This window comes from Haliotis cracherodii, unplaced genomic scaffold (genome assembly GCF_022045235.1).
Source record: "Haliotis cracherodii isolate W230 unplaced genomic scaffold, xgHalCrac1.p SCAF_4, whole genome shotgun sequence".
Classification (NCBI taxonomy): Eukaryota; Metazoa; Mollusca; class Gastropoda; order Lepetellida; family Haliotidae; genus Haliotis; species Haliotis cracherodii.
In genome coordinates, this window is record NW_027266297.1 from 56,083,370 (window position 1) to 56,107,495 (window position 24,126).

At 41.1% G+C, this 24,126-nt stretch overlaps 2 protein-coding genes across 2 annotated transcripts; both read right to left on the reverse strand.

Moving 5' to 3' along the window:
* Positions 1–6,050: 6,050 nt before the first annotated feature.
* On the reverse strand, positions 6,051–9,564 carry LOC139480378 (RING finger protein nhl-1-like). The gene is made up of 2 exons (XM_071263442.1): positions 9,399–9,564; positions 6,051–7,577 (listed from the first exon to the last, which is right to left on the reverse strand). The coding sequence occupies exons 1-2, from the start codon at positions 9,562–9,564 to the stop codon at positions 6,217–6,219; spliced, it is 1,527 nt and encodes a 508-aa protein (XP_071119543.1). The 3' UTR covers positions 6,051–6,216.
* An 8,787-nt stretch (positions 9,565–18,351) lies between these two features.
* LOC139478476 (uncharacterized) lies at positions 18,352–20,661 on the reverse strand. The gene has a single exon (XM_071260961.1). The coding sequence runs from the start codon at positions 20,659–20,661 to the stop codon at positions 18,352–18,354; it is 2,310 nt and encodes a 769-aa protein (XP_071117062.1).
* Between the last annotated feature and the right edge of the window lie 3,465 nt (positions 20,662–24,126).

Sequence of the window (24,126 nt, forward strand, 5' to 3'; positions counted from 1 at the left end):
CCGAGCACTTTTCAGGGGAAAATATTCCATCCTGTCTGTGAGGTCACATTATCTCCGAACCATTCATAACTATCACAGTAAAGGCGTCTAGATAATTTACCTTGGTGAATCATTCCACTGACTACATGTGCCTGTCGGCAGATGGACAAAAAGCACTCATAGACCATCAGCTAAAGGTAATCGTGTCATTCTTTTGCACGCTGCAACGCCTAATATGAGGCTTACTGATGGATGTGTGCTAGTTTTCGAGGCGAAAAAGAAAACTGGCGATTTGCATTAGGAAATTGTAGGAGGTGATGTGTTCATAGACTGGTTGGAACTTCAGCTATTGCCCATTTTAAACAATGTCAATGTCATTGTCATGGATTACGCCCGTCATTCACTTGCACATCATACTGCAGCCCTTCCATCCGCATTTCTACCAACTCACTCACAAAAACAAAACGGAGGGCACGGGTGGCCCAGTCGTCTATGGCGCCGCGATTCGCGTCCTTTGGGCACGCCAGAAACCTATGATTGTGGATTCGAATCCCGATTAGGCCGCGTATGTTTCTAGCTTTGTCAGCACCCTACCCATGCTCGTGGGTTTCACCGAAGTGGTAAACGTCTGAGACCTGCATCACTTCGGGCTTTCCTCCCACATTAAGCTGACACGCCGCGATATAAGTGTAATAATGTTTAAAGCGGCGTTACTCACTCACTTAAAAGTGACTGAAACGGACGTATAGTATTCATATATTCCAATTGCTTTCTTTAGAAAAATAACTCCAAGTTGTTTCCAAGGGCTTCTTCATTTATATAGTCACTATGCTCGCATTCCAGGCGTTAACGATTACATACTAGTATTCTACTAATTTAATTCACGTCTGGAACTGTGAGAAATCATTTATGTAAACAGCATCCCTTGCCAACACGAAAAACGTTCAATAAGTTTTCCAACTTCAATATAAGACCAAGTCGCAGAATATCTTTTGCACTTTTATATTTCAATATAATCTTCATTCTCCTCAATACACTTGTTCCATTTGTTCTTCTTTTAATACCACTTCTATAGAAATCCGCAGATTGGCCCTCTAACCACGCCTCTGTGGCAGCCTTTTTTGTCCTCGTCATCCTTGAAGCGTCTTCCACGTAGGGCAGATTTCATTTTCCGGAACAGGGAATAGTCACTGGGAGCTAAGTCTGGGCTGTACAGTTAAATGCCCCACCCTACAGCTCAGCTCCCTGTGACTATTTCTTGTTCCGGCAAATGTAATCCGCGCGAGACTCCTCAGGATGCACTCTGTATACCATGACGGCGGATTTTTAGAAAAGCTTCGTGATGGTCAATAGATATAAGGAATACATGACTGCCGATTGTATTATAAAATGTGATAGTTACTGATGAAACCAGTTACAATCTAAATGTCTTCCAATGTTGGCCGAGATATATTTTGTGATCGAAACGAGCTGAGTGTTCTTAATATCTGATGGTACAAATACGAAGAGTATATGCATTAAATGTACGCTATATGCTGAATATACGCGATATCTGTACATTGACTATATGGTAATAAATGAACGCTGAATTTATGCAACAAATGTATGTGAACAATTGTACGCTGAGTATATGCAACAAATGTATGCTGAGTATAAATACAAATGACTGAGTATATGAAGAAATGTACGCTGAGTATATGAAGAAATGTACGCAGAGAATATGAACAAACATACACTGAGTATATGAACAAATGCACACTGAGCATGTGAACAAATGAATGCTGAGTATATGAACAAATGTACTCTGAGTATATAAACAAACATACGCTGAGTATATTAAGAAACATACACTGAGTATATGAACACATGCGCGCTGGGTATATATACAAATGACTGCGTATATGAAAAAATGTACGTCTTTATGAAGAAACATACGATGAGCATTTGAACAAATGTTCGCTGTGCATGTGAACAAATGTACGCTGAATATATGAAGAAAGTTACAGTGAGTATATGAACAAACATAAACTGAGCATAAGAACAAATGTACGCAGAGTATGTGAAGAAATGTACGCTGAGCATATGAACAAATGTACGCAGAGTATATGAACAAATGTACGCTATGTATATGAACAAATGTACGCAGAGTATATGAACAAATGTACACTGAGTATATGAACAAATATACGCAGAGTATATGAAGAAAGATATGCAGAGTATATGTAGAAAGGTACGCTGTGTATATGAACACATGTACGCAGAGTATATGATAATATGTACGCAGAGTATATGAACAAATGTATGCAGAGAATATGAAGAAAGGGACTCTGAGTATATGCAACACACTGTGTAAATGAGCAAATGTGTACAGAGCATATGAACAAATATACGCAGAGTATCTGAACACATGTACGTTTAGTATATGCAACAAATAACCGAGTATTTAAACAAATATACACTTTGTCTACAAACAAGTGTACGCTGAGTATAAGCAACAAATATATAGCAAGTGATGTAGTATTGACATTTGGGGTAATTGTAAATTAATTCTGGCATGCAAAGTATGTAATTATGCCTGTAATAGTGGTTAGATGTCACGATGTACTTGGCCTTTCCAGAGACAATTGTCATCACTTAATAAGAACAAAGACAAGCGCATGTTTAACGCACAATTAACGACATTATTATGGGTACGATACATTCAGAACTGTTCATGTATGTGCGGCGGTAAAGGTGTTATACAGGCTCAAATAGTTCCACAGGGAAACATATGTTATTGAACATTACTGACAAGATGTAAACAGTGGGATATTAGAATAGCAGAATGATACCAAATTAACCCTGTCAGTGCGCACAGACACATACAATACGGGTATGAGCTTCCTCTGTAAATATTTTAATTTATTGCACCTTACTCCACCTTCTCGCTGTGCTGAGTTGCGTCCCTTGGACTATCTGAATCATTTGATTGTTGGTTTGAATCCTATATTCTATGGTGCCAGAAAGGGGACATTACTGATTGAAATCGCGATATTGCGATAACACGATACGAGAACGCGATAACCAGTTTGGCAACAGTGGGAGTCTTTTTCCAGACTTGAAGGAAATAGCCGAATGTGAGATTGGGGGATAACACGAGATGAGAAAGCGATAACACGAGTCGAGAAAGAGACAGTACGAGATGAGAAAGCGATAGTACGAGACGAGAAAGCGATAGTACGAGACGAGAAAGCGATTGCACAAGACGAGAAAGCGATTGTACCAGAAGAGAAAGCGACATGCCACGATATAGCTACTGTATAATGCCGCGTTGAATCACTTTCTCTGGCTGAGTGACGACTTTCCGCCCTTGAAGTCAGTGAGGATTTTGTAGTACGGCTACTACGGCGATGCAAAACAAGTTACCAAATGTAATACATATAAAACAGGATTACATGTTTATGATCAAATTAAACGAAAAATGTACTACAATAAAGTTAAATTCGGGGAGTACTACAGTAAATGGACAATGTACAAAGGTTTATTTGATGGAAACAAATCCTGTCTTTTGTAATTCTGTTTGTTTTAAAGAAATTTTATGACTGTATCTATTTACCCATCTATTTACGTTACTCTGTACAACCTGTATTCTGGAAATAAAGAATTTAAATAATGAATAAATTAATATTTCGGCGACTTGAAAAAAACACAAACGCTTCGAATAAATATTCACAATTCTGAATCACAGAGGAGGGTCAGACTTCAGAAAATGATCAACTTTTCAATTAAAGATGAGAAGCCTGCCATTAATTCATTAAACCTGAAGGCAATACAATAAGAATTGTGAATTCGATTATGGGTGTTTAAACGTAAACAAATCATAAACTTTCGATTCCTAACAAGGGTAGATTGTGTGAAGCCAATTTCTGGTGTCCCCCGCCGTGCTTTTGCTGGAATAAATGCCGAAAGCGTACAACCATGCTCACTTACTCCTCCCAAAAGCCCGAGATGAACTAGACAGTACCTGTATCTTATTTTAGTGGCACCGTGATGTTCCAGGAACACATTTACTGGATGTTCTCTTAAGCGGCTGTTTGTATTTGTATTTGTTTGTTGGTATGATGTTTAAAGCCGCACGAGCAATGGCCCAGCTACATGACGGCGATATGACTTCCATCTTTTAAGGTATTTTGATATGACGCGGCCGTCTATCAAAACCCCATCTTCTGCTCTCCGGGCGGACGCTCTAACACTAGACCACGGAGGCGGTCGCCCTGGATGCGACACAGAGGTTACCTTGCCTCATCATTTCACATTCGATCGTCACGCCGAAGACCCGGGTTCGATTCCCCGACATGGGTATAATGTGTGAAGCCCAGTTCTGGTGTCCCCCGCCGTGATATTGCTGGAATATTGCTAAAAGCGGCGTAAAACCATACTCACTCACTCACTCATCATTTCACATTTGCTTTACTCATCCCAGCTCTCTCCTAGATGTGGGGCTGTCTCCGGGGGGTGGAATGTTGGTGGTTTCATCCCCTGGCTGCGTCATACAAATAGACGTTGAAAGATGATACTTGTTGTTACCTTGCCTTGTGTTAAAACAAGGTCGGCTCAAAGTGTACTGTGTCTGAGGGGAATAACCTCGCACACGACGTTAAACCCCATTTCACTTCACCTCTGCATACTGGCTAAACATCAGTACCGATGTTTTCAGCATTTAATTGCAACAACTATTTAATGGATAGAGGAATAGGTCGCCAGTACCAAATGCGAGTGTAGAAGCCGACCAAGCAGTATTAGCTTAGTGGATAAAGCATTGGTTCGACATGAAGGCCTGGGTTCGATTTCCGACGTGGGTCCAACGTGAGAAACCAATTTATGATGCCCCCTGGTGTGATATTGGTTACACATTGCTAAAAGCGGCGTAAATCCATACCTACTCACTCACTCATGCAACCACTCACTCACACAATCACTCACGTCAACCTGTCACCTTCTTTGTCTCGTGTCTGTGTAGGCTGAAGTGATCTACATGTCTCAGATCTAATAAACAACGAGCATGCCGCAGTTTGCAACCTAACACTGTGCTCCCATCGAGACGCATCACCGTGAAAAGATAGGTCACGCGGTAGACTGCCATTAAAGTAACAGTGAGTTTTGAACAATGTTTTAGGTACATTAGGACTGAGAGAGTGAGTTGGGTTTATCGCCGCTTTGAACAGTATTCCAGTTATAATGGAATCATGTGATGTGGGAGGAAAGCCCGAAGTGATGCAGGTTTTAGACGTTTCACACTTTGTTGAAATCCACCAGCACGGGTATGGTGAAAGTATACACCCATGGTTGATGTTGGCTAAAACCGAAACAAATATGTTTTTTTTATGGTAGTGTAAATCATACGGGTATCAAAGTTGTGTTTTGGAATTCGTAGTGTTTCGGCGAATTTCAGCCGAGAGACGGGTTGACAACGTTGGTCAGATCCAATTTCAAGTGAGTACTTTCTCGTAGTTTACTTTAATGTTAAAGTACACTCATGTCCTTCTCGTCGTCATACTGGTGGAATATAATTCGGTACTGATTTCGCAACACAGGAACGTGTTCAATGCATCTTGTGGGACGATACATATCACTATAATGAATGTATGACGATACGTGTACGTAGTGCTAGTATTTACTTGTCGATGAGATATGCATGTCGGTACGGATATAATACGGTACGACATTTATCACGGTACACTCGTCTCCAGGGACCGTACTATGATGATACGATTTCTATGTCTCCAAAGCGCAAAATAATCAATTCAGCCATCAATTCCTTTCACAATAACACAGTGTAATAATGTTTATTAATATGTTGTCCTTTATTCAATACTTCTTTACATAATACTTTAACTTGTAAAGGAGCGGTGGGGTAGTTGTTATTGCCTTGGCTCGCCACGATGAACTCCCGGGTTCGATTATCAATATCGTTTCATTGTGTGAAGCCCAATTGTGGTGTAGCCCCGCCGTGATATGGCTTAAATATTGCTGAACACGGCATAAAACTCTACTCACTCAATAAAGTTGTATAACGTTTTGTGCGTCGTAGTCGTTGTGCTTTTATCTCTCCATAAATACAGAAAATGGTCCTATGTGGATATTTTGAGCTCAGCCAGCCCTCTCTCCCCCATTCTCTCGCCAACCTCACTAAACTGGTATAACGTTTTGTGCTTCACAGTCGTTGCGCTTGTGTCTCTCTACAGAATCTGATCCTGACTACACAAAATGTTTGACGTTTATGCTGAGCTCGGAGTCCATAGATATCAGCTTAAATACGATCACTTCCGAAGCTCGAAGCTCGCCATGTGTAATATACAACTTCCGGTTATGCGCACATCTGACGGAAACGCCACATGGACTTCTCAGCCCAGCTGTAGGTGTGACAAGATCCTGCATGTACTGTCCCGTTGCAGAAAACATGACTACTCTGTCGTTGTGGTGGTCGGCGACGATGATGTTGTCGTGTTGGTCAACACACACGCCGTACGGAAACCTAAACTGGCCGTTCGCTTTCCCATAGGATCCAAACTTGAACATGAAGTTGCCATTACGAGCAAACACTTTGACACAGTGATTGCCCGAGTCGGCTACGACGATACGACCAGAATGAGAGCAACAAACATATCGAGGCTGTTTGAAGGCAGGTTCGTGAAAATCTGACAGTTTGAATAAGACGGTCCCCGTCTGATCGAATACAAATACATCGCTCAGCTGTTCATCTGCTACAAATACCCTCCCTGTTTTATCAACCGCCAGACCAGCAGGGCACCGCAGCAAACCGCTGCCGAAGACTTCCATCGAGGTGCCGTCATTTGTCCACAACGCTACACAGTGCTGACGTCGCAACGTCACTGCCACGTGTCCGTCGGGTGTCATCGTCGCACCCCAAGGCTCTGAGCTCTCTTTGGTCATGAAAGTGCGCTTTGCTTTACCACTTCTTTCATAAAGAACGACTTTGCTGTCTAGGAGATCAGTCACTAATACTGCTCCTTTGTAAACGTGGGCGACTGATTTGGCGTCCTTGATCCCAGGGGCTGTATTCCGCTTTGCTCCGAATTTATTAAACAATACTGCGCGGAACTTCTCGGGAAAATGACTCTCCGATTCCGAGTCCGAGTCTGAATCATCATCCGATTGAAAATTCTCGGTTGAAATGCGTCTCTCATTCATCAACTGTTTCTCTAAGCTGTCTGTGGGCAACCTGTTTTTGGTCGATGCCCTTCTCTCCGTCGACAAGCTTCCCATTGTCCTTGACCGTCTCTCTGTCGAAAGGCTCCCCTCCTTCAGTGATCTTCTTTCCGTCGACAACCGCCCCTCCCTTGACGGCTGGGTTTCCGTCGACATCTTGTCGTCAGCAGAAGAAAGGGGCGTGTCGGGTTCATTGAACACAATGTCATTTGAGAAGGAAACTCTCTTTGGGTGAGGTTTGGGACTGTTTTCTCTGGAGGAGTAGTTGGATGACGTCACTGAGGACAAAGAATTTAGGGATGAGAGCGACGTCATCTCAATATTGCACGTTAGCGGAATATGAAATATTCCATTCTTTGATGTATCATCGTCCACTGTTGATAATGAATCTGCAAAACAATAACACAAGGTCAGGCTGATGCATTTGTCTACTGAAAGGCGAAGATGGGTGTATCCTAGTGCTTAAAGCGTTGGCTCGTGACGCTTAAGACCTGTGATCGAATCCCTAAATGGGTACAGAGGATCACCTGCTGTGATTTAGGGGGAATATTGCCCCCAAAAAGTGCGAACGCTACAGCAATGAATAATTCTAGAAGCCTGGCAGTATGTGTGTATGTATATGTGTGTGTCGACATGGTTCTAATGCCGACGTTATACAATAAGAGACCCCCCAAGGGACACAGAGGGAACGCTGCTAAATGATATTACATTTGATATTCCAGGGAGTGTGAATATATTTTGATCTCTCTTTCATGACAAACAACTTAGTTCCCAAAATCAAGGACAATTATATTTTTTTAAGAAAACATTTTTATCAGGACATCCATCATGTACATTTGAATTTCTTTTCTAAAAAAAACGTTTTTCCAGTCTTTTTTTCTGCAACACAGGACAGAACATGAAGTGATTGGTCCTTGAACGCGGCGGAAAACAATATTCACTCATTGCGTGTAGGTTCATGTATTGCTATCCTCTGTTGTGTAATATCATGTAATACTGTGTTTCCTTAGACTGGTCGTTCCGGTTTTACAGGATTAATTATTTCAGGTCACTGCAGGAATCCCTTTCAACAACACAAATCGTCATGACGAAGTTGGATATTTGTTACAATGAGTGAAAAACCCTCAAGCATTAACTTACACAATACAATGACTCGCTCGGTATAAGTAGCCCACTGACGTGCACACCAAATAGTTAAATAACACCCTCAAGCATCATCTCCTTCGGTAGGCGGGGGTTGAGGGTGGGGTCGGTTGGGGTGGTGACAGACAGGGTGGGATGTGTTTGGGGACATAAACATCATGGTTCCAACCTAAACCCGCGGCATTCAACAAGAGCATCCCCATTGCTGTTGGATACGTGCATTACTAAGTTAAACGTTTAAACGTTCAGAAGCTCAAAAGTGAATTCGTATAATGTCGGAACGTGTCCGCTTTAATTTTTGTGTGCAGAGTTACGCAAATATGTTTTACATTTCCGTTTTACATACGTTTTTTGATATTACAGTTCAAATTTCTTAGCCCATAGTCATGATACATATTCTATCAAGTAGTCCTTTAGTCTTCAATTTATAATAATGAGATATGGAAACAATTATGAGGCGATGAATATTCATTATAGTGTTTGTAGATTACACATTGTTGTGCCTTATACGTGAAATTTATAGTGTTTCACATATTGATGTCCACATCTTCATCCTGTGTGGTCAATACTCGAATATTTAGTCAAGCGTGAATTAGCGTGACTATAATGTACCTCACATTTTGATAAACGCAATTTATCCCCCCCCCCCCCCAAAAAAAAAAGTGAAGAAACTATTTTTATGCACAAAAGATTATCAACAATTCTTTGCTTAAAGGGACTACAGATTGAGATGATAAACCTATGCTGATATCACATTTGATAATCTAATATGTAACTTCTTTGATAGGCATTTAGAAGTTGGAGTACTAAGTAAGGATAAGAATTTATGGATGAACAACTTCTTTATTACAATTAAGAGCGACGTTTCGGTGTTGGTTCTAACACCGTTATCAAGCAAGTGCTTGCTTTATAACGGTGTTAGAACCTACACCGAAACGTCGCTCTTAATTGTAATAAAGAAGTTGTTCATCCATTAATTCTTATCCTTATCTAATATGTACAAGACACCAAACATTCTACCAACAGAATCGTTCTCCCATAATACACAAAATAAAAATAAACAATACCTTTAGATGAACCTCCACTTTCCTCTAGATGGGATAATCGACGTTGTTTGGTAGAGACAGCTCTCCGAAGAAACTCCATGTTGCCAGTTGATGGAAGCTCGTCACTAATGTCTACGTGGTTGTGATAGCAGTTAGACACCTCAATCAACGAAAGTTGATATGGCATCTGGCGTTATGGAGATGTTTCAGCTGCACCCTGTATCATCAGGTTCCGCGGCCTACTTTTACCTTCAGTACCCAGTCAAATAGAAGGGTACGGGTGAGTGCACTGAAGGTCACAGCGATAAGCGCGGGGATTGGCGTGCGGCGAGAAGCACAGCTTTGGATCATGTGACAATCATGGTGTTGTCTCCATCGTGAAGAGGAACAATGCTGAACATGACTTGAGTTAGCGTCCGCCTCAGAGGCTTATCAGGACACGGGTGGCTAGTCGTGTACGTCGTTTGTGCGGAGTTGCGTCCCTTTTTTCGCCAGGATCTGTAGGTTATTGATCCTTGGTTGTCAGAACCGGAGCTCGTTGGTTAACGTTTAAGATCGGCATCATATTGGGCTTAAGTTCCTCGCCACCATGCATGACTGAAAGAAAAGCAAAAACCAGCTTATCACTCACGCATTCTCCGCGTAAAAGTATAAGTACTGTATGTACAAGTATCACGTGTTCCAGAGATTGCAAATAGGTCTGAAGACGTTAAGATGTTAATGCACAGCACATGATCACCTGACTGGCTATCTTTTGACAAGAGTGTGAGTGAGTGAGTGAGTTGTACCCATGTCGGAAATCGAACCCGGGTTTTCGGCGTGACGAGCGAACGCTTTAACCACTAGGCTACCCGACCGCCCCTATTCGACAAGAGCCTAACTGATTTTTGCTGTGGATTGTAATGTGAAAATGAAGGTCTTTTTCCGTTTCATTTTTTTCCCACCAAGGTGTGTACTTTTCCTTGAAAAACAAACACATACATTTTCATTAAAATAATTCATTATGTCACTCGAAAAAGGAAACATATTTAACCAAGCATGTCACTAGAATTATAGATTTCAATGACAAAATAGACCGACGGAAAAATGCCTAGTAATGTCTACCGTATTATTCAAGTATTAGCGTCAACATCCGAGGAAGTTCTGATCAAATGGACAGAGCCTCGAGTCCTATTTTGAAAGGCACTTACAATGCGTAGCTAGAGTGCATGGCTGCATTACCATGTTGCCGTGTTTCGAGAGTGGGCTGTTCGTGAAAACCATCTGATCTGGTCCTGCTGCAACGTGTATTATGAGTAAATACATTCCGCGTTGGTGATGATGAGTTTCAACTGCAATTCAGACGATTCAAGGGGTGGTCGGGTAGCCTAGTGGTTAAAGCGTTCGCTCGTCACGCCGAAGACACGGGTTCCATTCCCGACATGGATACTATGTGTGAAGCCCATTTCTGGTGTCCCCCGTCGTGATATTACTGGAATATTGTTAAAAGCGGTGTAAAACCTTACTCACTCACTCAGACATCGTCACATGTTTAAAATAATGAAACTATTAACTGCTATTATTAGACGTCACAGTTGTACATGTTTTAGCGTGAGAAATATCTTGGTCTCAACATTGTTATTTGTAAGGGTTTTTTACTTACATGATTATTTCATTGCCTTTGACAAGCAGTCTTATTGTAACTGTAACACAACACACACGCCGAGATATCGTTTTCCTGCCAGTGTACATTAAAACCTAATGGTTCTTTTGAATGAACACTATTGTGTAGCTTTCTGGGATAGTCTTCTTTGTCATAAACAAGTTACCCTTGCAGATTTTCTTTTTTGTTGTTTAAGGCCGCATATTCCAGATATATGACGGCAGTCTGTAAACAATCTGGTCAGCTCCCGTTCCACAAGGCGATCTTAGCGCTACGATTATCGTAGGCCTATGTTAAAATATGGGAATTCCGCTCACGTCAGCGCTAAGCGTTTGTGGAACGGGGCCCCGAAACAGACAATCAAGTTACTGACATCATGAGCATCGATCTACGCAATTGGGATACGATGACATGCATTAACAAAGTCAGCGAGTCTGACGACCCGATCCCGTTAGTCGCCTCTTACGGCAAGCACAGTCGCTTCTTGTATGTGGCAAGTGTGGGTTGCTGGAGACCTATTCTCTACCCGGATGAACACCTCTCTCTGTAAGTCATACGCATGTCTACATTAGCATCCAAAGACCCTTTTTCCACAAAGCGATCTTAGCGCTACGATTAAAGTATTGGAGTTATTGTCTTCACTCACCCGGTTACTCACATTCAATCACACATCAGTACTGCCGCCCTTCCATCCGCAAAACAAAACACAAAACAAACACACACAAATAAACACACATGCACAAACCACACACACTGACGCACACACACGCGGACACGCATACACACACACATACACACAAGAACACACAAATAAATACACATGCACAAACACACACAAACACACACACACTTCCCTTCATTCCACCAAACCACTCACTCACTAACTCACTGGGAGACCCTTAGTTGTCTTGACTCTCATGGGATGGACAAGCATTTAGTTGTTGGTGATCGGTTTAAGGGATTCGGACCAGGAGCATTATGTACCACAATCCTGAATACAGTCATTATAGTTTTCATCGATCATTATATGTTGACAGATATCATATGTCCGATAAGCTCTGTTTCAGTTATCTCCTGAAATGACCACATCAATTGCAGATGCTGATGGAAAATTACTTGGCTTTTGACCTCGGGTAATCCGATTGGTTCCAGTCGGATGACCACTTGACCCCTGGTATCGGTCTTTTGTTGAAGGTCTCACGGTTAGCCAGAGGCTGGTTTTCAGGCACTTTAGAAGTAGCTGTTTCAAACCTACCCCCCGATAACATTCAGTATGCACTGTTATTACAGATTCGGTTGACCAGTAACGCATATCTAAAGTAGTTATAACATATTCAGTTGACCATTAACTGTTGCACATATCCTCAGACAGTATATCATACACATAGTTATAACATATTCAGTTGACCAGTAACATCTATCCTCATATACCATACACATAGTTATAACATATTCAGTCATCCAGTAACATCTATCCTCATATACCATACACATAGTTATAACATATTCAGTCGTCCAGTAACATCTATACACATAGTTATAACATATTCAGTCGTCCAGTAACATCTATCCTTATATACAATACACATTGTTATAACATATTCAGTTGACCAGTAACATCTATCCTCAGGCAGAATACCATATACATAGTTATAACATATTCAGTTGACCAGTAACTGTTACACATATCCTCAGACAGTTGACACTACACGTAGTTATTACATATTAAGTAGACCAGTAACACTTATCCTCACATTATAGCCAATATACATAGTTATTACATTTACAGTTGATGATCCTTCTGTTAGTTCTTCAGTCAGCGTGTGAAGACATACATGTTTGTGACTCAGCCAGAGCAACCATCATTTCCAGTTAACGATATTTTAGTGTAAAACCTGTCCATCAACCTTTCCCAGAATGTCTGGGGATAGATTCCGGCCCCAATTTGACTCTAACGTGTCGAGGTGTTTTGTCCTGGCCCGCACTGAAGCAGAGGCAATAAAAAATGGGAAGCCTCTATAGGCAAATGATGAAATATGTCACTTGACTCTAAGCAGCAGTATGGTGAGATGGCAATGTGAATGTCAAACCCGCCAGCTCCCTGGGTAGCTGAGCATGCAACGAAAGGACATTTCTCCGTTGACCGGGTGATGACGCCATGGCCATGCTCAGAGTGGAGTGTAGCTCTTTATAAGCGGTCCATGATGTTATAATAAATGCCATACACTTTACGTTGAATGAAAATGGGAAATGGGACTCACATCATGATCAGATCAGAAGTGACCACGTGAAATCAGCCATTGACACACGTGTTCAACGTAAAACAATACGGTCGAAGTAAATGTGACGATGTGTTGAAATATATGTGTCAACTGAGCATTGAGTAGTCACCGCTACCAGGTACGTATATTTGTTGACGACACAGGAATTTAATGATGGTTTCATTCGGTTTGCAATAATTTTGCTTATTTGCTTGGTGTTTACTTGGTGTTCAGTAATATTGGTGTGAGGTTTCAAATTACAACTAAGAGGTATCAAATCACTGATAACCAACCTAAAATTTAGACCATTCTGTCATGATCACATGACAAAAGTACGCTTTGTGATGTGTCTTTAGTTGATGACAATAATTGGTTGTTATTTAAGAAATTATCAATAAAAGCATGTAAACAAATCAGCCATTGTATATATGTCAAATACTTACTTTCGTCAAAGAAAAAAACCAGATACTTGTGAAAATTAATCGAGTGTGAGTATGGTTTTACGCCGCTTTTAGCAATATTCCAGCAATATCACGGCGGGGGACACCAGAAATGGGCTTCACACATTGTACCCATATCGGAAATCGAACCCGGGGCTTCGGCGTGGAAAAATAATCGACACCCCTCAAGACAATGAAGCGATCACAGACGGACTGCTTCTACATTCAGTACCGCTGTCCCAAGTACGGTACCAAATGCTGATTCATGGCAAACTGAGAGGCCATATGCCAACATTTCAACATATTTACAATGTAAGCGTGTTTCTTCTAACTAACAATGCATGATGTATGTACAATGCAATAGTTTGTAATAATGTAACAATTGAGGTTGACATGAGTATGCAAAACAAATTGATATTTGGATAACATGTAAGCGTCTTTGGAATATATTTGTTTCTTAATTGAAGATAGAGTTATAAAATTATATTCATTTTCTGCAACATTAAGGCAACACATTGGACAGGCGTTGTTAGACTTTCGAATATGCCTTTATACATATTTAAATCATTATAACCTGCACTGAACTGAGCTAACGAGACTCGGATATTTTCTTTTGAAACAAATACCAAAAATTCTTCGAGTATTAATTGCTGCTTAAATGACAGTCCATAGCGTTCTGACGCCTCGATTATTCCGGAATTTACGCCATTGAAACAAACGCAAATACAGTAGAAAATGTATGCTATGGTCGGATTTACGTTAGTGTCCCGATATGAACTAACTTTGGGCATTTATTTCATATGAAGCTATACCTTTGAAACATATGAACATCGTGTATTGTCTTATGCACAAGCACCATTTTCATAAATGCTATGACCGGATTTGCAGACATTTCCAAGCATGAATTCAATAGTTGATACCGCAGTAAATACTTGATAATAGAGTATTTCCTATGCATTTCTTTTGATTGTAATAGGTGCTGGAATGTCCTTCCTCAGTTTACTCGGTTTGAAATATGGACATTTCCTTAGGTGGGGAAACATTTTTTTTAATTTTCAAATATTTTCATGCCTTAGAAAGTTATGTATCATTCCGGATATCAATAAGGGTATAGTATTTAAATAGTATTTATATGCTCATGTTACCGATACCAAACCAGGATAATCATATGTTTCCAACATTTGAAATATTGGGTTTACGTTACGTTAGTTTCACATATCGTGTATCCTGATACATTTGCCATCACGGCTCATATGACCTCATTAACCTTATATCGCTGAGGGTCTGACGAAACACTACACTATCACGCATCGGGTCATCAGTTTAATCACTTCATCGGGTTCTTCGGGATATTTAGAAGTGAGTTGGAGTCACATGTTATTATTCACATTGAATAGTTACACTTTGTTGGGGTATTCAATGCCTATTATTACTCTCGTCAAGTCTGTTGGATTTTTGAAAACCATTGAGTTGACCTTTTTGAAAAGTATTGTACTGTTATATTGTTTTAGGTTTCAATTTCTAATTGTCATCTGTTCGTGTGTTGCACAACTTCATTACATTGATACAAGTTACAATTAGCCAGATGTTGCACATGTGTGCATTATTCATCCGGTAGACTTTTTGTGTATGCTAGTTTGCTTGAAGACCGAATTAACCATATATTATTGCAACATAGCATAGAACGTCGCCAGCTGTGATGGCGGAAATGCATACCCATGCAAGTCAGTCTATATCTTTGTTTACTGGATAAACACTTTGACCAATGTTCAGTGACCCAACTGATTACGATAATGCAGATGCATTATTGTATAGGGTGCCTCTTCTTGGTGCATAACGAGTGATACAATGCTTCTTAAGAGGATGTGATAAGATGCAGATGAAAATTATTCTTTATTGTTAAATTTGTCCGTTACATACCCAAACCAATACCTCATTTTCTAAGCATGGTTGAATTTGTTACATGTTTGCACTGTGAACATATGAACTTATAAGAGAACTGATGGAAAAGGTGTCAGCATCTATGATAATAAATTTATATAAACCTAAAATATTTCAGATGGTGGAAATCATTTTGTTTAAGCACCGGTAATATAAGCATGTGGAAACTATTCGGAGTCTGGGGGTCACGGGTGGCCCAGTCGTCTAAGGCGCCGCGATTTGCTGTGCAGAGTTGCGTCCCTTGGGCACGCCAGAAACCTGTGATTGCGGGGTTCGAATCCAAGTTCGCCCCGATTATGTTTCTAGGTTTGTCAGCACGATACCCGTGCTCGAGGGTTTCACCGAAGTGGTAAACGTCTGAGACCTGCATCACTTAGGGCTTTCCTCCCACATTAAGCTGACACGCCGCGATATAACTGGAATACTGTTAAAAGCAGCGTTAAACCCAACTCACTCACTCACTTACTATTCGGATACGACACGATGCATAACCCACTGAGGCATTTGTACATTTGAAAGTTTACATAAATAACAAATGTTTCCCTGATCAAGGAAATGATCTTTTTTCAAACCCTTGTAAATATTCAAAACAGTCAGACAGTTTAGACAGTTCAATACAAATATAAGCCACAAAGCCCATTGTTCATTCAATCTATATCATGAGCATGTGTTTATGATTGACTCTCAAATAGTGATGATAACAGGTGTTCGCGACAAGGTGAGCGTATCCTGGCCCACCTGTGGTACCTGTCAAAAACACAAGTCAAAATAGAGAAATGCATCAGGCTTCATATTTGTCACTGATGCGTCAGATTTTGAAATGTCCTCCACATAAAATATTTTGAAAGCCCCACAAAAGCGTTGAATGGTATAACTATAATCAAACAAGAATCGTAATAAATATAATATATGAGGTATGTTGTTGTAAAACTGATACTATCCGTGTTCGTATAATAAATGGGACGTTGGGGTAGCCTAGAGGTTAAGCGTTCAAACGTCACACCGAAGATCAGGGTTCGATTCCCCACATGGGTACATTGTATGAAGTCCATTTCTGGTGTGCCCCGCCGTGATATTACTGGAACATTGCTAAAAGTGGCGTTAAACCATACTCACTCACTCACTCGTATAATAAATGAATGTGTTGGGCATTATTTGGTCATGTTAATTTGCCAAGAAATGATAGTGAATCATGAAAGACATTCAAATTGAGTATTCCTATTGAATTTGATACAGGTATGTCAACAGTGACACTTTACACTCAGTTCTCCACAGGAATACACAACGATTTTGAAATTGTAGACGTACTGTTACCCCGTTACTTAGGGGATAACAAGACGTATTCTTATCCTTAAATTAGAAGGGAGAATTGATCAGTGATCAGTCAAAGAGATGTTCCAGTATTTATTGTGAGGTACAATGTGTTATACATAATATATTAATAAAACGATAATCTTAAATACACTTTTCATTTTGATTGCGCAATCAGCGTTTCACATGGTAGAGTTTGTATACGTCATAACAATTATAATATTTCATTCTTTAAACACAACATTGGATAATAATCGTTCAGGAACCATTCATACTTAAATCATATCTCACTTATACCTCAAAGGTTGTCATATAAATCCTATATAAATGATGTCTGCCGTTGAAGATTATATGTGTATTGGTTCTCTATCACCATATAAGTAATCACACATGAGTGCAATGAATACACAACTATTCATGACAATAGATCTAATTCATTTTCATATTCAATAATGCGATATTATGCACGACAATATTCATACAGAGATTATTTAGAAATACACAAAATACATAATATTTGCCACTTTCTATTCATCATAAATAATACATTTCTATCATCATATTATTTGACATAAATAATAGAGTTTGAGCTTACCTTAAATTAGAAGGGAGAATTCCGTGAGTCAGTGATCAGTCAAAGAGATGTTCCAGTATTTATTGTGAGGTTCGACGTGTTGATATAAAATCACGGACCTCTTTTTATAGTCTAAAAAATACTGGAAACACCACTGATCAACGGAATTCTCTTGATTGGCCAAAACATACAATGTGTCCTTTAATTACAATTTTGGTTGGTTGAAAGATTAGGTAGATTAGGTAATTTACTCATAGGATTTGGATAGGACAGGCCGAAATGAGTTCTTGTAAAGGATGTGTCACGTGACCGTGACACGATGGTAATTGCGGTAACTACGTCAGATAAAGTAAACTTTGTTTTTACAGCTGCTGTCTGGATGTGTCTAATGAGTTTTTAGAGGAGGTGTCACGTGACCGTGACAATGTGGTAACTGCGTTAATTACATAGTCTGAATGTCTATACAATGGTCATTAAGGTAATTTACAGGTTGGATTTTAAGTAGACACTGGCGATAGCAAATTTTTGATTATGGTTAATTAGGTTGTACCAATACAACGTCCAAAATGTTGTTACATTTTAATTTGTTGAGGGTAGCTATATATTCTGCCTCCGCAGTATGCAGTAGTATAACACTTAAAACAACACAATCCAGAAATGATTATCTCAGGAGTAAAATAACTGACAATGTATTTTCATTTACATAATAACTCTAATCCAATATCAAGGAGTTTATGGGTTTTCACATATGATCACATAACTAACAGTTCAAGCAAACTGTAACCAAACTGTTCGTTAAGTCAGTTCAAGCAAACTGTTCAATACTAACGCTAAGTTCAGATTTATGGGAAATCAGTTTGAAAACTATCACTTCGGATGCACGATATTCCCCATGGGTGATGTACAACGTCCGGTTATGCGCACACCGAACTGACACTCCTTGGGGTCTTATCATACCAGGTCGGTGAGAGATCAATGTTTGCATGAAATGTCCCTCGGATGAGAACATGACTATGCGGTCATTGTAGTGGTCAGCGACAATGATGTGCTCCTCATGGTCAACGCAAACGCCGTATGGGAACTTCAGCTTTCCTACACCGGATCCATACGAACCTAGCTGGAAGAGGAACTCGCCATCCATATCAAATACCTTCACACTGTGGTTTCCCGAATCAGACACGATTATGCGACCGGAGGCAGACACACAGACATATCTGGGCTGCTTGAAGGTCGTCTGTTTGAGATCGCTTAATTTGAAAAGGTATCGTCCTGAATTATCGTACAGGAAAACATCGTGGGCACGTTCGTCGGTAACTATAATCCGCCTTTGTTTGTCCACAGCAATCCCAGCGGGGCATTTCAGTTCGGAGTGACCAAACATCTTCGTGGAAGAAGCGTCTTTAGGCCATAATGCAAAACAGCCGTCACGTCGTAACGTCACAAGGACGTGTCCATCTGGCGTCATCACCGCTGCCCACGGCTCGGAGTGTTCCTTACCCATGAACGTCTGGCGTACACGGCCACTGCGGTCATACAACACGACCTTGCTGTCAAGCATGTCTGTCACCAGAACTGACTCACTGTACACGTGGATGACGGACGTTGCACTCTTAAGCCCTGGGATTCCCCTTTGCTTTCCGCCAAATGTGTTGAACAAAATAGCTCGGAATTTTCCATTGAACTCTTCTCCGTGATTGACATTGCCTTGGACTAAAGGTAGAGGCCGATCGTAACCCTGTTTGGAAAAGCTCACATCAGAATCTTTGTGGCTCTTTTGCTTCGGAACATCCACGTTACAGACGTCGACTTTGTCATCATCCTGTCCATGTTCCACGTGCTTTTCGGGCAATTTTATTATTTTTAAACTCGACTTCTTTTTATCTGATTTGCTGTCACCTGATGGTTCCATCAGGTTGTATCGTATTTTGACGTCATCAAATAGAGCCGTCATCTGCTTCTCAAGGTCATCCTCATTGTACGCCGGCTTCTCAACTTTCTCTTCAACTTTCACCACAGGCTTCTTCCGTTTGAAACGTTTTTTAACACCTTGATTTTTTGGCTTTGCGTGTGTCTCAAGTTCCATGTTACTGTTGTACACAGAAATCTTTCCTTTGTGGCGACTTTTAGACTTATCACTAGCAAATGAGGACTTCTTCTGTTTGTAAAACGTTTTGACACTAGAAAGAAGAGACGTAGCAGTATCTGACTTCTGCTTGTCTACGTCCTTCACACTAGGACTGGGTGACTCTTGGTGCTTCTCACTGCCTTCTGCAAACTTTTTCATCTTCTCACATTCTTCATATTCATGTGCCTCCTGGCTTTCTTCAGTTGAGCTAATTTGTTCATCGTCGGTCTCGACGCTGTTTGGTGCTGACGTGTCCACCTCTCCTTCTTCATCATCACTGGTGGAGTCTTCCTTCTCAAGATTGTTTTCCTGTTGGTCACTATCATCACCTGGGTCTTCCGATTCAGTTAGTGATATGTCGATGAGAGTTCCTTCAAGCGGTTCTTGGTTAATATCGGCTGTATTTTCCAAATGTTGGTCTTGTTCCTTGTCATCATTGTCACTGTCCATGTAGTTCTCTTCAGTGGACGATGTGTTGAAGAAAGATCCTTCAAACTCGACAGGTTCTTCGTCACCATCGGTTTCATTTTCCATATCTTCTTTGTCGTGGTGAAAAAATGCCCTCAACAAGCCATGTTCTTTATCGCAGTGGAACAATGACTTGTCCTTGTCATGCTGTTGTTCACACTCGCGCAATGGAAGCCTTTCAAAAGCATAACTCTTTCGGCGCCCTTTGTCATGATGAAACAATGACTTCAGCCTACTATGATATTTGTCATGGTGGTCCAATGACACTGGATTGAAATCGTCGGAATATTGGCCGCAGACGGAAAGATGAGTCGCTTCAAGACTTTTCCGACGCGATTTGTCACCATGAAACAACGACCCCAAGGTGTCACTATTTTTGTCAGGATGAAAAAACGACCTCAGCTTCCCATGGCGCTTCTCACAGAGAACCGATGATTCTGATTCTGAGTCGTAGTGATCTTTGCGACAATCACAGAGAGGAACCTTTTCAAGACTGTCATTTGCATGATTCAAAAAGTTCATCCTTCGAGGAAGGTGTGGGTGACTTGGAAAATAAATGTAGAGTGATAATAAGTGTGACTGTTTTTGCAAATGAACCAGGTCACACATATCCCTGTGCAGAGTTATATCTGCATGTTTGTGTTTCTTGGTGTGCCAGCCTCGATGGCATTGACATAGTTTCTGCGTGTTGACTTCACGTGATAAACCCCACAGGTAGCAGTAGTGAATGTCACCGGTACATATCATAACGGAACATTTGTTGGTTGGTGAGGTTATGTCCATCACATGATCACTCACCAAGAAATGTAAGACGCTGAAATTCATAATATTTGACCAAACATCAATTACTGTATAATTATATATATATATACACACACACAATTAACAAAACAACATATAATCGAAACAGAAGGCCTAGGGTATATATATATCAATACCATATATATATATGTATCAATACCCTAGGCCTTCTGTTTCGATTACATGTTGTTTTGTTAAGTGTATGTCTAAATCACGTTGACCTGTAAATAATCGCTTCGAGTCGGGGTACTTAGGTTGTACAAACCGCCAGCCTAGTCGAATTTATTCAACTTAACATTAAAAGTGTGTGTGTGTGTGTGTGTGTGTGTGTGTGTGTGTGTGTGTGTGTGTGTGTGTGTGTGTGTATGTGTGTGTGTGTGTGTGTGAATACTCCACTCAGACACAGTATACCGACTCCGAGCGGACCAGTCCTTGTTTTTTGCCTCAATGCCGAGCGTCAGGCAGGGTAAGAACAAGTACCATCTTTTAAGGTATTTTTATATGGGGCGGCAGGCTATCAACCCCCCGATCTTCTGCTCTCCGGGCAGACAATCTACCACTAGACCACGGAGGCGGTCCTTAAACCATAAGAAAAGGCAGTACAGTTATTATTGCTCCGAAGAAAGGACTCAATTTAAAAAACAAGCAAAAACAATAATCTTAAATAATCATGACATTAATCTTAGTAATCCAACAAAAAAAGTAGACTGCAGCAAGTCTATACGTACAAACAAGCACATCTCAAACACGATCTCAGCTCATGAATAAGATAAATCTGAAATGTCAAGGTAAGATGTATTAAACGCACGCCTCATGAATACAATATCAAAAATCAACTCAACGATATCCGGAAAAAAATGTGAAAAACGAATGGAGCTGATAAGAAAAATGTATGCTTCGAAACCATCAGTGATTCACGGTGTCCTTGTTTCAACAAAAAAAGTAATAGATGTCACTGCCACCTTTAGTGTAAGCATAGATAAGCACGTGGAGAGGGAAGATCATAAGTGAATATTAAGATTGTATGTTTGGAAATAGGCTACATAACCCTATGATGCAGTTACTAAAACTCTCATTTGCTGAAGAAGGATTATTTTGAAATTCGCAAGGTGACATTATCCAAGTTCATGAACTAGAATTATAATCCAATTGAATAAACCTAGTTTGGACAACCCCGAAAACTCCTAACAAAGGACGATACAAGAATTTATTAATAAGTAAATGGTATAGCACTCAGCATAGGATGTTCAAGGATGATACGTACATATGTATGTTTTATTCGTTGCCTTAGCTACTTCAGATAATATTAACCACATGTTAACGAATATCAATTTAATAAACGGCAATTTAGTGAGTGAGTTAATATTTAACGTCACATCGGCATCACTGCAACGTAATCTGGCAATATATTATATAGTCTTCATCCCAACGTAATGCAAAGCTATTGTGGTTGAAAGTATGGAAGATGTAATACAAGTTTCGGTAGCATACTATCGAATTATTTTCTTGCTACCGCTACACAGGTTATAACGATTGGCTTTTGTGACATTTCTTTAACGAAATTATACAGAAATTATGGCCACCATGGCGCTTTACAATTTCCAAGTTTGATATTCTACATCATATACTAGGTTAAATGGCAGGCATTAACATTGTGTAACCCCGCTACTTCGTAAGCCACCTTGAAAGCCCTGGAAGCTCTTGGAAGCTCTCCTAGCCCTGTGTGTGTGTGTGTGTGTGTGTGTGTGTGTGTGTGTGTGTGTGTGTGTGAGTACAGTGCCCATCAAATGAAACTTGACGAAACGTTTCTTTCTTTCTTTTTGTTTGTTTGTTTGTTTGTTTTTGTTAAGCGCCGCACTCCGCATATTCCAGCTATATGTCGTCTGTCTATTAATAAATCGGGTCTCGACCAGACAATCCAGTGATTGACATCATGAGCATCCATAGACGAAATTGGGATACAATGACCCGCATCAACCAAGTCAGCGAGCCTGACCACCCGATATCATTAGTCGCCTCTTACTACAAGCATGGGTTGTTGGAGACCTATTCTCTACCCGTATATTCACGTATATTCAACGGGTAGAAGGGTAATTTAACCCCATCTAATGAAACACAATCCCCGTAACAAAATATCGGTAACAAGGCATAAGTAAGTATAAGCTTTGCGAAACTACACTTGCGTCGTTTTATGCAATAGACACACAATGGACGCACGAGCCTCCGCCCTGAACACAAGCCTCCACTTGCGTATTGTGTTCCACAGAACACTGACTTTGCATGGTGACGTGTGAGGAGGGGTGTGTGTGTGTGTGTGAGGAGGGGTGTGTGTGTGTGTGTGTGTGGGGGGGGGGGGGGCTGGCCGTGGGGGGGGGGGGGGGTTGTGGTGTGATGTGGCGATTTGGGGGGGGGGGGGGGGGGTTGCGGGGCATAAGCACTTTGTGGGGCATAGACACACAATGGACGCACGAGCCTCCGCCCTGAACACAAGCCTCCACTTGCGTATTGTGTTCCACAGAACACTGACTTTGCATGGTGACGTGTGAGGAGGGGTGTGTGTGTGTGTGTGAGGAGGGGTGTGTGTGTGTGTGGGGGGGGGGGGGGGGGGGGGGGGGCTGGCCGTGGGGGGGGGGGGGGGGGGGGGGTTGTGGTGTGATGTGGCGATTTGGGGGGGGGGGGGGGGGGTTGCGGGGCATAAGCACTATGCGGGGCATAGACACACAATGGACGCACGAGCCTCCGCCCTGAACACAAGCCTCCACTTGCGTATTGTGTTCCACAGAACACTGACTTTGCATGGTGACGTGTGAGGAGGGGTGTGTGTGTGTGTGTGAGGAGGGGTGTGTGTGTGTGTGTGTGTGTGGGGGGGGGGGGGCTGGCCGTGGGGGGGGGGGGGGGGGGGGGTGTGGTGTGATGTGGCGATTTGGGGGGGGGGGGGGGGGGTTGCGGGGCATAAGCACTTTGTACGGAGCATTCAATGTTCAGGATACCTTTGCGAGGTAATTGTACCAAGCATTGGGGGAAAAAAAATCATGCCTGTGACATAACATCGCATCAACGAATCATATGACTGTTCTATATACTAGTATCATACTGAAAGCTGTTTCTGTCTTTAGAATAAATTTTAATTTACTGGGTCTGGTCTTGTTTGTTTTATCTATCATTAGTGTTTTCCGAATGCATTAT

Excerpts from the sequence above, each read along its gene's own strand:
- LOC139480378 (XM_071263442.1), bottom strand. The coding sequence starts at position 9,564 with ATGCCATATCAACTTTCGTTGATTGAGGTGTCTAACTGCTATCACAAC. Across the intron at positions 7,578-9,398 it reads AAGTGGAGGTTCATCTAAAG|ATTCATTATCAACAGTGGAC; the intron begins GTATTGTTTATT and ends ATTGTTTTGCAG.
- LOC139478476 (XM_071260961.1), bottom strand. The coding sequence starts at position 20,661 with ATGAACTTTTTGAATCATGCAAATGACAGTCTTGAAAAGGTTCCTCTC.